Source organism: Hippocampus comes, unplaced genomic scaffold, assembly GCF_001891065.2.
Source record: "Hippocampus comes isolate QL1 unplaced genomic scaffold, H_comes_QL1_v1.1 scaffold237, whole genome shotgun sequence".
NCBI classification, from domain to species: Eukaryota; Metazoa; Chordata; class Actinopteri; order Syngnathiformes; family Syngnathidae; genus Hippocampus; species Hippocampus comes.
Window position 1 is genome coordinate 623,474 of NW_017806159.1, and position 15,181 is coordinate 638,654.

The 15,181-nt window shown below is 43.0% G+C and overlaps 1 protein-coding gene across 1 annotated transcript in view; it reads right to left on the bottom strand.

Moving 5' to 3' along the window:
• The window catches only part of map2 (microtubule-associated protein 2), a 50,198-nt gene that overhangs the window by 28,520 nt on the left and 6,497 nt on the right, over window positions 1-15,181 (bottom strand). Inside the window, exons 2-4 of the mRNA XM_019895353.1 lie at window positions 9,747-9,798; window positions 5,329-5,435; window positions 376-638 (exon numbers count right to left, since the gene is read on the bottom strand). Coding sequence (XP_019750912.1) covers window positions 376-586 — 211 coding nt within the window. The 5' untranslated portion in view covers window positions 587-638; window positions 5,329-5,435; window positions 9,747-9,798. The remainder of the gene's footprint in view (window positions 1-375; window positions 639-5,328; window positions 5,436-9,746; window positions 9,799-15,181) is intronic.

Here is a 15,181-nt window from a genome sequence, read left to right on the forward strand (position 1 = left end):
AAGCCCCGGTAAAAACAAATTGGTGGGGTATCCGTTGTCATGGTAACACCACCGATGCATCACCATTCCTGTCTCCGGGGTGTCAGTGAGGGTGAGCTGGAGGGCTGAGGGGTAGAGAAACCGATTTAACGGTGTAATTATAGCACGTTTAATAACAGCATGTGATTTGGGTTGGACTCAGGCTGCCAACCCACGCGAACTCCAAAGACCGCGCACGCATTACACACAAACAAACATGGAAGCCTGCAAGAAAGCCAACGCATCCAGCTCGCTGACTAAAGACATCGAGAAAGATTACACACGGAAACGCAACGACTGCTTTGACGTTTTTCAACAAGTCGTGCGATGAGGTATAAAACAGAGATGATTGCATACCTGCAGTTACAGCGTGAGCACCGGTTAACTCCCCATTGAATCCGTTCTCCCTTGCAGAGAAGGGGGCGGCGGTCGTGTGAGCCCCACCAGTCTGGCATGTCCTGTACGAGGAAGACGAGAAACCATTGGCCCCGTGGGTACCAATGGGCTCCTGGCCCCTCGAAGGGTCCCACTGAGCGGAACCGTCTTCTGGCTGTCGGTCATCTGCCATGCTGGTACAAGCTCAGGACAGGGGAAGGGGGGGTTGAGGGATGTCTCGCCTTCTGTGGAGAGGGAGGAGACGCAGGCATGGTCACAAGTCAGCATGTTATTAAGTGCTAAGTTAGCAATGTCAGCTAAAGGACAGTAAAGGTAGACAAGAGCTTACAGCCTTCCTCTCAATGTAACCATACTTGGGCTAAAATGGGTCAGAGAGTAAATCAAGTACATCAGTTTAGAGAAATGCTCCACTTGCCCACTTCTTTACATGTACACTATCAGGAAGGTGGAGTCAAGTTAACCGTAGCGAAAATTGTTCATGCGGTACTTGACGGTAACATGCTGCCAAAGCGGTAAGAAGATCAACTTCAAAAGAAACATTTGTTGCCAAATAATATATGAACATCAATGCCTGGATATGTTTTTTTTTAAGTTGTTCTCGACGGCTTATCGCTGCATAGCAAGTGACTTGACTCGTTTTCCAGACTGTGTTTGGATGTCGTTACTTGACATCACAAACTTTTGCTTTCGCCGACAACAATACAATGTTGTCCTAAAATAAAGTTCATTTGCCAATTAAGGACATCTGTATTGTACGGCGCCAGCCGCGCTCTAGTTAATAGAGCTGAATGACTCTGCACACTTTGATGCTGAGAGCCTGACACCGTTGCCATTCCTATTAATCACTTTTTAATCAACCAGGCTTACCCAAGTGTGTTGTTTTTGCTGGCAAAATCGTGACTGTGCTTCTGCTATCAATTCGTACTGCAGACTAAACTTCATGGGGAGAAATGTATCTAAATTCTCACTCGTGTTTCTATAGAAGACAATAGTGTACCGTTGTGCGCAGTTTCACGATAAAATGTTGGAAAATGAAAGCCACTTGGCCGTTTATTATCAAGTGATGATTTGCTCCTCAGCAGACTTCAATTGTGGTGTTCGCTTCTGACCAAATGAACTGAAATAAATGATGTGATTAAAACAGATTAATCGACGCTAGTGTGAAAGTACCCACGGACATGGGAAATCGACAAGTAAATGGAGGCGAACGTAACAAAAAGCTCCAACTCATTCAACAGCAAGCAATCAGACAAATACAATACCGATGGATCTGTCTACCTGCCAGAGAACGGCTGTGTTGAATATTTAATGTAGAGTGTTTAAGCTCTAAGCCAAAATGAATAATCATCCGGATTTGCATGACTCAGCTCGACGGATATAAGAATGACAGCCCCAATAGAGACTTTGTACTCCGCACGCTGCACAGACTTTTCCATTCGGAACGGTCTGTCTCATTTGAAGATTCCTTCACTGTCACGGCTCGTCTTCCGCCACCGTGACCCCGCTCGGGGGCCTCATCCGAACAGCACTCCTATTTATTAAAAGTCGTAAAGTATTAAAATTAGGTTGTCATCCTGTCTTGCTCCTGCCCGTCTGATGATGAAGGTCACTTTGTGTTTGGTGGCTGACCTCCACATCGAACTTGACCGTCCTGTGGACCGGCTACAAAGACAACCACCTGTGGACATTTTGAAAACGGGCGGTTGCATGAAACGGCAATCGCCAGATGCGGCAGTTTCTTATTAGACGCTCAGCCAAAAGGTGCACGTTGGCAGGTCATTTGAAATCAAAGGTTCACATTTGCTGGAGTATTTTGGTGTATAGTATGGCATAGGCAAACGTGGTTCTGAAGGGAAACTGGAGGCTTTCTCACAAACCCATTGGGGGGGCACTCATTTAAAGTGAACACTGACTCTGCTGCGATTGGCAAAAGGCATGTGGCACTTCGCCACAGGGATTCTCTCAAGTCTGTCTCTGGGGGGGGGGGGTGAACAGAGTTGAGTAAGCAGTGACAAAATAGAGCGAGAGAACTCGTTGCAAAATGCCAAGGAATCGATATATGAAAAAAGGAGCTGGAATCTTGTCAACGTGATATTGAGCAATTCGTCTGAATGTCTGGCAGAGAGGATGAAAGGTGTTTCAGGCACAACAATCTCCATTTTAACTTGACAACATTCCCATCTGTCTGTAATGATGTTAAACCAAGCTACAAAACAGTACTTTACAGCTGGTTAGTAAGGAAAATGATTTTTTTTTTTTGAGCAATTGCAGCTCCACCAATTTTTTTAAGTCAACCATCTCCTGCGACAAAATGTTCAACATGTTGCAGTGTGCATCGCGTCAGAAGTGTTACACATGCACAGAAGGCTGACTGATCTGCTCTTTTCACCTGCTCTAGGATGGCAGACTGACGATGCATTTTTGCAGTCACAAATAACCGTTTATGGTATTTTTAGACTGAGCTCGCAATTCAGGTTTATTATAACTAGCTATTGTGCTTAATAGTTAGTGTTGTCAAATTAGCTATTTACAAAAGTTAAACGTACAAAAAAACATTCTTAGATCTAGATTTTTCATATTTTGGGTGTGTTTAGATGTTTTGCTAACGGCCTTCCCATTAAATTTTGAAATCCACCAAATCCCCCAAACCATGACGACATTCACAAAATCTGTACAAGATCACCGTCTCATTTTCCAAATGCTAACGATACCGTGAATATACTCAAATTAAAATGCCATTACGTCGATATCTATCTCGCCACGCATCATTTTTCACATTGTCAAATTTAGTGAATGTTAAATAGAGTTACTGATTAAGCGGATGGCTTTTTTTTTCCCAAGGTGAAGCAGCATTACGGTAAATGACTTCAAATTGCTGGCTGGCATCACAGATGCCGCTAACGTTCAGGCTCCAACTGGAGACGTTCAGCGCGGAAGGTTGACCGCCTTGCTGAAGGGCACCTTAACAATAATTGACACGGGCTGGAAGGGAGTCATTCGATCACATTCTCCGGGAAGACACGATCCATAAGGAATGAACGGCCTAGTCGATCGAGTGAAGACCATGTTGACACTATCGCTTTGCACGTGTGCGCATACACGCTTGCTCCAAATTGCTACAGGGTACGTTTTTACATGAACATGAATGTATTATCAATCCAACAAGGCCAATTTCTCTGATATGTGTCATAAGTTTAATTTCTGTTGGGTTTTTTTCCCCCACCTGTGAGTCTTCCTCCCACCTGTTATTTCTTCCTACCTCTTTACCTTCCTCCTGGTATTGTCCATCCACCTACACACTCCTCCCCCAGCTTCCATCAGCTTTCATCTTTCCCCTCCTCTCCGCTTTCTTGGCCTTTTTTTCCCATCTCGCCTCCTACGTTCTGAACACATTCACATGCCAGCATCTCGGTGTGCGAGTGTGTGCGTGTGCGTGTACGTCACACAGATGCTGCATTGCGGGGCTCTCCTCGCAGGGCCGCCTCACTGCAGGAGCTGGAGAGCTGCAAAGCAGCTCAGGAGGCACATGGCTCATTTTCAAATCATAATAATAATATTTCGACCTCGCATTATCTGCTCAAATACGACAAAGTTTACATGAAGCCCGACAAAATCAGCGACCGTGAATTTTTGACTGCAGCAAAGGCAACGATGTCAAGGCAGCTAAAGGGAGCCTAAGCGCCCTGGCGGGTGTCCTGGCCTAGAAAGGCTTCACCTTGGTTTCTGAGCTAGAAATCTGCTTTATATTGACAGTGTAACAGTGTACGCATTAGAGTGCTATCAATCTTAGCAGGGCAACGCAGCGGTACATGGAGTCAGCACATCAGTCTCGCAGTAAGAATTCTCCGGTTGGGAATCATGTAATATTTCTGCTTTGCATCCTTTTGTGTGCAGTTTTGACAGTCACACTGGTTAAAGTGAGTTATGGACCTCCGTTTAGCCAAAAGTAGTGCTTGGTTGTGATCTCGCAGCACCTTGGAGTCAAGGAACTACAGTGAGATCAGTTGAGGAGCTCTATTTAGACAATAGTAGTGCTTTGCGACCATCTTATTACATCTTGGGGGGGGGGGGCAGGATCTACGATGAAGTGATTTGAGCTGCTTTATTTCAACAAAAGTAGTGCTTTGCTACCATCTAGCGGCATCCAAAGTCAATTACTCCTGAATTTTCAGGATTCACCAGATAGAACGGATTCTTTCCCTGATTCTATGGAAAAAACTCCCAAGAACTCGCCCGGTTTCTTGGGACCGATTGCGTATCTGTGACTCTGTTTCTAGACTTACTAGTAGCTGAGTAGTTTAGTAATTTACAATAAAATAAATGAGCACGCCCAGTCACTGGGCCTTAACACAAATTAAATAGATGCCAGAAAAAAAAAAAACAACTAAAAAGGCTCTTATCCAACCCCCTTCACTAATCTCGCTACCTGGAAAATTTGTGCAGGAAACAATGAGAGCCCACAAAAGCGTGACTGGCTTTCAGCGGACCTTGGTGTTGATCGTCTCACTAAAGCAGCTCTTCTCTTCCCACTCAATAACCCACTTCCCACTCAGCTTCTAGCAGCCTGCACTCACATGTACGTCCACCCACACGGCCACAGCTTTTATGGAGGTAACAGACATCCACTCTCTCTCCCTTTCGCTCTCTTTTTTTTTTAACCTATTTGACAGGTACACAGCACGTCTGTGAAGTGTTGAAATATAGGATAGAGAGATTTCTGTAATTATTACAGGAAACTAGTCGAAGCTGGTCAGCCAGTGGTGCAATTACGGAACTGAATGTGATTTTTTTTGTTGTTTGGGGGGGGGGGTTGCTTTACTTTTTGATTAGTGATGAATAAATGTATCAAATTGGACTCTTATCAGGGGAGCAGCAGCATTATAATAAATTACAAAAAAAGAGAAGTTTATTTACCTGGGTCACCTGTGTGGGACTTGCCAATCAATCAAAGCCACGTCTAAAAAAAGGATTCCCTCGTTCTTTTGAAGACTGTCGCCGGAATTGTGATTCTCTCGACGAACCTAGAGATTGCAGAAAAGAAAAAAGGAAAAAAAAAATTATATATATTTTTTAATTGTCCCTACACTTCAAAATGAATAAAATTAATTCTGCTATTCACCTGGAGAACTTTTGTGATGAGCGAAATAATTTATATTCTGTAATCTCATGTCAAATGTAAGCAGGAACGTTTTGGAATTTAAAAAAAAAAAAAAAACAAACAAAAAAAACTATCTTCATTTTCTAATGCTCCAAGCTGATGTTTTTGCTCAACCATTTTGAATTGTAGTCTCGTCACTGCTGATACCACAACTCGATGAAACGGAACAGAACGAAAAAAATGTAATCAATTGTTTGCTATTTGAGTACATTTTTGTTTCGTGGCTACTCGACAAGTCTTGCAGCCTGGAGGTTATCTTTCAGATAACCCCCATTAATAAACCCGAAATTCTATACTGCCCATTGACGCCAAACACATTACTGCACGGATATATTATAAAGTGCAGATGCTGCATTTGCAACGTTGAAGTCAGCCCGTCCTCCTAAGAGGACTGATGCCACTGTCACGCCTGTACCATAAATACACACCGAAAGTCAGGAAAACACCAGGTTAATTCAGTATTAAGACTTCACTCGCTTGAAACGCTCTCTCTGACGGGGCCGCGCAATCCACTTAACAGCGCCTCTACAGAAGGTGTGAAGTGCTTGAGGCTCGAGTTCTCATACCGTCTTCCATCAGTCTGTCTGTGCTGTCTTTAAGATTTTCAAACAGCTATTTTCTTTTTTTTTTTTAAGTAGCATCAAGCAGGTTTTGTTCCTTGGGGTAATGTACATGCCCAAAATAAGCAAAGAGAATTCTCTGTTTTGTTTTGTTTTGTTTTGTTTTTTGACAGGTTCTCATTCTAGTACCAAGCAGCTCCCTTTACTGGCAAGTGTGCCATTTAACTATGCGACGGAGGTGTCGGCTATAAAGAGCAGAATTTGGAAATTGTTAAGTTTCTCTTGCAATATGGAATAACGACTCCAGCTGCTTGTGGAGGAGGCCTACGGAAGAGCCTTGGTGACTGCTGAGAAAATGGAAATTCAATTGATCGTATTTTCCGCACTATAAGACGCTTCGGAATATAATGCGCACCTTCAATGAATGGCCTATTTGAAAACTGTTTTCATATATAAGGTGCATCGCATTATAAGGCGCATAGAATAGAAGCTTCAATAGTGGCTGCGGTTGTGTTATGCATCCACTAAATGGAGCTACGCTAAAGAAAATACAATACAATACAGCTTTATTTATAGCGAGCTTTCACAACCGCTGCAGCTGGAACCAAGCACTTTACAGAACATTTAAAATTCTACCTCCAAGAAATCCGAATATTAATCCATATATAAGGCGCATCAGATTATAAGGCCCACTGTCGTCTTTTGAGAAAATTGAATGCTTTTAGGTGCGCCTTATAGTGCGGAAAATACGGTGGGTACACCATGATCCTTGACGAAACTTTCCGACACAGCCGCAATTGGTGAAATTTCACATTAAAAAAAAAATAATCATAATACAATCAGATAAAGTTGAATTAGTGTGCAGCATGAAAATTGCAAATCCAACCAAGCTATGACTCAGCAGCACCACAACTGTTTCCTATTACCGAAAGACAATGTATGACTTTTGTCCTTAACAAAAGAGAACGGAGGAGTTCTGTCGGAGAGAGGCAAGAAAAGGACGCTGCAGCCACGCCGATGAGAAGCGGTAATCTCACAGTAACACTGCCAAGTAATTTCGCCGCATTCATCCAGAAATCTATTTGAAGTGCTTTAAATGTAATTAATTTCAATTCAGACACTTTCCAAGGACACTGCGGGATACTTCAGCCGCCTACATACAAATGTGCATTTACTGACAAAGCAGTACCTTGACCTTAAAGTAAATGTTATGTAATTTTAATTTTGTCATGTTTGGAAGTTTCAAACGGCTCTCGACAACAAATACACAGCACTGGCCTGTATTGACCTGCCTTGTTTTCTGTCAGACTGCCCTGTGCTAAATGTCTGAATGCAACGCTTGAATCATTTAATATGCTGTAAGGTAAAAACATGCAATGCAAACAGTCAGACAATGTGCAAATCAACAAATCTTTCAAACATAGCTTGAATTTTTGTGCGGTAATTTTAATCTTGCATTTCATCATTGCCCTGGTCTGGCCATGCTGAACATTAGCAGAAAAACTGGTTCGATCAAAGAAAGAGTCCGACAAAATGGATGCTACGATGAATGAATTACAATTTGGAATGCAAAGTCGTTAATTTTGAGCCTTAGAATACCGTATTTTCCGGACCATAAGGCACACCTAAAAGCATTCAATTTTCTCAAAAGGCGATTTTACAATCCGATGCGCCTTATATTTGGATCAATATTCTGATTTCTTGGACGTAGTATTTTAAATGTTCTGTAAAGCGCTTTGGTGACAGCTGCAGCAGTTGTGACTGCTCTATATAAATAAAGCTGTGTTGTATTATATTGCCTTTAACGTAGATCCATCTAGCGGATGCATAACGCAACCACAGCCGCTATTGTAGCTTCTATTCTATGCGCCTTATAATACGCTGCACCCTGTATATGAAAACAGTTTTAAAATAGGCCATTCATAGAAGGTGCTCCTTATACTCCGAAGCGCCTTATAGTGTGTAAAATACGGTAATATAGCCAAAGGGGGTCAAAATATTCCCAGTATACAAGGCATGAGCTTCATGACTTCCAAGTGTCTCAAAATTCTGCAACAAAGTACTTTTTTTTTTAATTATCGAGCATCTTCGCTGTCATCATTTTCTTGTTTGCCAACACACACACCCACACACTCACACTACTATGCACACAATCAAAGCACTTTGTTGATCTCCTGGGACTACGCATCCAGCAGCCACCTGTCAGTTTTAATGCGATCAGCAGAGTGTACACCGCATTTTCTTGTACGTGGTGCTTGTGTGTGTCCGTGTGTGTGTGTGTCTGTGTGTGTTTGTGTTTCTGTGCGTGAGTGTGTGAGTGTTTTGTTTATGCTTCGAGGGGGGAATGAACAGGACATGTACATGATTGATTCATGAAGCAATATGTTTTATAAAACCGCACTTGTACAAAACAAAACCTTTTGGGGGAAAGTTAATCTTAATGAGTTAACTCAATAGTAAAACAAAAATGTGGTTGACTTGGACACATGTAGGGAGGAACTAACAGCACTGGTACCTCATTGATTCATGAAGTAAATATATATATCACAATATTGGAAAACACTATATATGAATGGAATTTACATTAAGGCAAACAATCTGTGAATAAAACCTTTCAAAAACTGAAAAAAAAAAAAAACAGTCAATTTTTCTTTCGGACAAGGAGATATTTTTACGCTATTAGCCTAATCTCCCTTCTCATTAACCTGCTCTCCGCCAGAAATTTTGCATGGTGTGAGCCACGAGGTACAGTTTCATTTCATGTGTGTAAGCAACTAGTTTTGCTCATTAAAAAAAAAAAAAATATCCGATACTCAAAACTTCCAGTGCCCTTCGCGTCTGCCCGCACGCCATCAGATTGCGCCTTTGATTGTTCATTGAAATGAAGAGCTGTGTGAAGCAGTTTTAGAAATGATGTGCAGACGCAACACCAAACCACTGTAACGGATGCTTCATCACTCACACTTTGTCGCCAGGCAGACTATTTAAAGTTTGTTTTTCTGGGGTTTGATGGAAAAAGTTGGTCTGAAACTTGAAGAAAACGGCTGAATCAAGCTGCGAAGCCGCTCATTCGGCATATTGCTACAACATTAACGCCTGATTCACTAGTGTCCATCAAACAGGCCTTAAAAAATGTGTTCTTCAAAAAGTAGCCAGGGAACGCGTCTACTTTGTAAGAAGGATTCCTGAAAAGTACTTCTAATGATAATGACATAATGGTATTCAAACTCTATGAGCACGCGTGATGTGATTAATCAAACCGGAGACCGATATTGCATCTTACGGCGTCCGAAATGCAACCCTTGACTGGTTGCCAGTCGGTCACAGGACACATACAATACAGACAACCAAACATTCACACCCAATGTGAAATATGACACCACAAGACATGGCCACGGGGGTCGTAAATGTCCACGATAACACAACAGCGCTGTGGTCCGCCATATAAAAAGAAAGGTAAGTACTTCTGTGGCGACTGATGGTATAGTGACGCTAACGGTGCCTTTTTAGCAACGGGGTGACGCAGCAACTTTACAGCAGCGCATACTGATACAGAGGGGAACAATGAGTGTAAGCCTGGGATGACGAAAAAAGAAACGGAGGGAGAGACTCACCTGGCTAACTGTGATACGGTCCGTGACTCAGGGGAAAGCTTGCATCCGAGTCCTGGAAAAGTGACAGTGGATAAAGGGTAAGAGCAGTCGTGGGGGTAGAAAGGCAGAGAGACAGATTTGCCTCTTAGTCCTTTGGGAGCGCGGTGGCAGGTGGCGTCTCTTAATACACGCGCACGCATACACGCGCACAAACTCACACCAACCGAGCACCTGCAAATCTGCGGGACAGATGGAGAGAGGATGAGGTGGAAGCTGAGGGGAGAAAGTCGTAATCAGTCAATGGTCGCGCTAAAGAGAGCGCGTTGAGGCTGCAAAAATGGTGGCTTTGTGATTGGCCGTGTGCCGTCCGTGCTGGTTAGTGTGACGAGTCAAATGCAGACGCACTTTCCTGCCGCTGTCTTTGTCACAAGCGCGCGCGCACACACGGGCAAACTTGAAAATGCTTGTTAAGCGCAGAACAGAAGCGGCCATGCGGTCTGGTGAGGTACGGTTCTGCCGGAACACATTATTGATAGCACGGCAGAGACGGTAATAACGGCACGTGTCCTGACAAATATTAGGAAGTAGACATTTTCATGTTAGATTGTGTGACTGAGCTGCATCCCAAGTGATGTCACTCACAATATAGCGAAATAACAAATCGCTTGAGTGCCGTATTAAGATCAGTGATCTGATCGAGTGATAATTTGAAGTAAAACAATATAACTGTTTTATGGTATTATAAAATAACAATTCCAAAATAAATAATTGAATTTTTCGAAATCAAATTAAATCGTTACGACAGTTAAAGTGCCGGTGCGGATTTTTATTTTTGAGGTAATTCTCTGCTCATTTCTGCCAATATGAAGTAACGTAGGGCGGCCCGATGGACGAGTGGTTAGCGCATCGACCTCACAGTGCAGAGGTCGTGGGTTCAATCAATGGACTGTGATGTCATTTTCAATCCCGGTTCCGGCCTCCCCGTGTGGATTTTGCATGTTCTCCCCGTGCCTGCGTGGGTTTTCTCCGGGTACTCTGGTTTCCTCCCACATTCCAAAAACATGCATGGCAGGCTGATTGAACACCCCAAATTGTCCCGACATGTGAGTGTGAACGCGGATGGTTGTTCATCTCTGCGTGCCCTGCGATTGGCTGGCAACCGGTTCAGGGTGCCCCCGGCTATTGCCCGAAGACGGCTGGGATAGGCTCCAGCACCCCCCGCGACCCTCGTGACGATAAAGCAGTTCAGAAAATGGACTGATGGATGGCTGGATGAAGTAACGTCATTCTGATTAAAAAAAATAATAATAATCATCAATAAAATAAAAATGTAAACTAATCTTGGTGCAATATTTCCACACAGTACAGAACAACACAGATCGTGAAATATTTGCCCCCTTCCTGATTTTTTTTTTTCTTCTTCTTTAGCGTATTCATCAACTCAAAATGTTTTGGATCATCATGCCACTTTTTACGTCTCACAAGGACAATCCAAGTAAATGCAAAATGTAATATGACTTGGTAGTTCATGCGTTCATGTTCCAAAAATCATGACGACAATTTAACAAGGAAGAGTGGTCAAAAAAATTCCTCCACTGTGATGAATATGAACCCCCCCCCCCCACACACACACACACACACACACACACACACACACACACACACACACACACACACACACACACAAAATCGAAGCTCAGACCACTTTCTACATCCAAACAAATCCATCTGGAACAAGCTGACCTCAGAGCATTTTTTTTCCCTTAACAGCATGAAATGCAAACTGAGGGGAAAAAAAATCCGGTCTTTTAACAGTTCAATAAACAGGCATCAGATTTGGGAAAGGTTCTGTACAAGACTTGCAGTTGACTGGTCTCCTTTGGAGGACAAGCTGAACTTGACTGCCGGTGAATGCTGATGCGTTGCACTTTTGTCTGCTTGAAGAAAAAAAAAAACGTCATTGTGAGGCGTGACTTACTTTTCGCAATTAAAGTACCTTATATGTCCTCAAATATTAATTGTGTTTACCTGTCAAAGGATCAAATACAATGCCGAGTCATGTACTTGACAGTACGGCAATGATGTCATGACATTCGAGATGAAATGGTATGCGACCTAAATATTATCTCAATGTTGCTGAAATAAATATAAATAAATATCTATTTTTTTCTTTTTTTAAATAAAATCAATAGCACTTTATATAGACAAATATTGCGACACAATTGAAATCAATAGCTTTTTTTGTTATTGTTTTGCTCCCCCGCCCCCCTTGTTTCTTCGCAGTTCGTGATGTGACATCCTATTTACATGAAACGCCAAAAGGCGCGCACACACGCACACACACACACACACACACACACACACACACGCACACGCACACACACACGTTCTTAGGATCGGGTGCTATCCCATTACGAGGTATGGTAATCGAAATGTCAGCTCATCTTAACGGAAACGACAAGTGAATCGTTGTTGTCCTTGTCATGTCCTGTCTGAGAGCATTCGTACTATGATAATACACCGCACTGATCCATGAATACAGACTGTCTGTCGCAGAGCCGAAATCACCCATCAGCAAACACTCGAATGTAATCCAAAGTGTCCAGCTTGTGTGGCACATACACGCGCGCACCCGGGCGATGCCATACGGGACTCACGGAAAATTGTATTGACTGATTGCGTGTATTGGAATCCCAGGGACAAAAACGACAGCTTTTATTTGGGAATCATTCCTGAATCTATTGGTCAAATTTCTGGGTGATTTTTCAAGAGCGGAGTCAGATTGAGCAAAAACGAACACCAAACCAACAACCGCTCGTGCTCCCTTGAGAATCGGCTCCAAATTGTTACGTGCGTATCATGCATCAGCGGACCATCAACCTTTCGTGTGTATTTTTTTTCACGCCGCGGTAAAACATGAGCTATTTCCTGAGGGACTACTGAATCCGGTCCCGCTGCTCCCGATTACTATTACACGGCTTCTGGACAATTGAGTTTCGGCCAAACGTCGGTTTCATGAATGATTAATGGTGTTTTACTGATTCAAATTGTCCATCGCAATGTCGCCGCAATTAATGAAGTCGTAGCCCTATTGTGGTTCAAGAGAAGGTTTTGCGGTGAAGCCTTTTCCTTGAATCAGTGTTTCCCCTTCACAGATGTAGTCCCGGTTCAGTTGAATTTGGCAGGGAACAGATCCTTTTTTCTTTTTTTTTTTTAAATTTGTTGGGGTTTCTCCAAATCCCAAATCTGAATTACCTGGTACATCAAAACTATTTGTAGTTGTCTGTCACATTCCCTGCAGTAAAAAAAACGACATATCAATAAACAAATCAATTGGATCAAGGGACCACTTTAGTCAACTAAAAGTACTTTCTCAGGCCTGCCATAGTGTCAGCAGTTACACAAGGCGTGGTGAGACAAAGATTTTATGACAAATTCATGATGTCTGCCAATATAGAATAAGCATGGAAGGAGTTAACTGTGTGTGAACTCTGCAAGTGAGTTCCGATGAATGGCACCGGCCAACTTGTTTGTCTCATTTTATGTTATTTACATTAGAATGGGGGGTGGAGGGGAATGCATTCCTATTCCCCGGGGTAGACGAGGCTAGACATCCATTAAGGTTGACCGATGAATCATTGCACCACCCCACCACTCTCAAGCCAATGCAGGTTTCACTATAAAGGGTATTGCATCGTTTCGTTTATTATTGCTTAAAAAAACAAAACAACACCACAAATATCCAATTCAAAACACCAATTTTACCAGGTTATTTGCTCATATTTATTGCGTGCAGATGTCTTGTGTATTTGTGCGGTTTGCTCGAGGGAGCGGTGAAGCCTGCTGTGCGTGGTGATGAGCAGCCTCTCAGTTTCCATAGCAACACCCTAACTCAGTCAGTCTCCATGGCAACTAACAATGGCATTAGCTGATTCAGAAAATGTTCATCTCAAAAGGAATGATCGCTCTCAGGGATGACGATTCCAAGATGGATGAAAGTAGCTTTTAAAAATATTACTCTGATAATAATGCACATCTCCCCCGTCCTTCGTCTAACATTGTTCCTGTTCCTGAAGTGTGCGCCAATCGTCAAACGTGGAGAGAGTCAAAACCGCGACAGACGGTGGTGACCTCACTGAGGAGGAAGCAACCATGACCCTCAGATAAGTCAAGAGGCACTTTCTAAACTGCCTGTCTTTTCCGGGTGGTTGAAACTGACTGTCGCAGGACAAAGTCGTACCGCCAATATTCCATCATCGGAGGTAATATGACAGCTGTAACCGTGGTGGGGCAGCATTTGTCTATTAGGGAAATCTGCAAGCCTCCCGCCCTGTTGTGTTGAAAGCAACGTCGCTGTCCAACAAGTGCTGTGCATGTCACACCAGATGCTGACGCTGCTCAGCGGATTCTGATGACAAGTGACGCGAAATGGGAGTGTAATACTTTGGCTTCAACCTGCAGAGGCAATGCTGATTAAAAAAAAAAAACAAAAAAAAAACAAATAGGAAGAACAACGCAATTTCAGCGATGGGATGTTCAGCGACCGCTATAGAAATTCGTATAAAACAATATTATTTTGCTTTGCGGGACCCCGGCACAGAAACAGTATTTCAAAACTTTCATATAGGGACACTGAAAAAAAAAAAAAGATTAATCTTAGCCTTGTATTTCCAACACTGTGTCTTGCGACCAGAAAGTATGATCAGGAAAACACCTCCTGCCACTGGATTCCTTCACTCGTCTCAGCCGTAGCTGCGGCAAACAAGATTAAACAACGCAGCAGTACATCGCAATGACCAAATCCAAAAGAGCGAGAGAGTGCCGACAAGAGGCGCACGCATTCAAGGCTGCGCACGTGTTTGCGCACAGGAGAGCTTGAGCAGTAGGCGGTATGGCTAAATGGCTTCCAGTGGAATGAAGTAAGTCTTAACACACTGACTTGGCACTGAATGTGCCTTTTAAATCGGCGTAACAGACCGATCAAATGGCTGTGGGCCAAGGCAGAGATGTTTGATGCTAGTCATCACAAGGGATCGGGTGTTTAGCCTTCGAAGTGGCGAGCCAGCCAGTAATAATGAACTTGGTGCCAAAAGTCAGGTCAGCTGTTTCAAGAAAGCTGTGACCTCATGAAACCTTTTGGATTAAAATAAGAGGGTCAAGTGAGGTTTGGGTTTTTGTTAGGGTTAGGCTAGGTAAGACATGTCAGCTACGCTTGATACGTCATCAGTTTTAAATCCTGTATACCGACCGGATAGTTGTCAACCGGGTTGCTCTTAATTTTCAAACAGAATAGTATTTTGACTTATCAATTAAATTTATCAATATTCGATTCCAGGCTTTGGCCTTCCTGTGAGTTGCCAACCGCGTTGCTCTTACTTTTTAAATAGAGTCGTACTTTGACTGATCAATTAAATTTGTCAATATTCGATTCCAGGCTTTGGCCTTCCTGTGAGGAG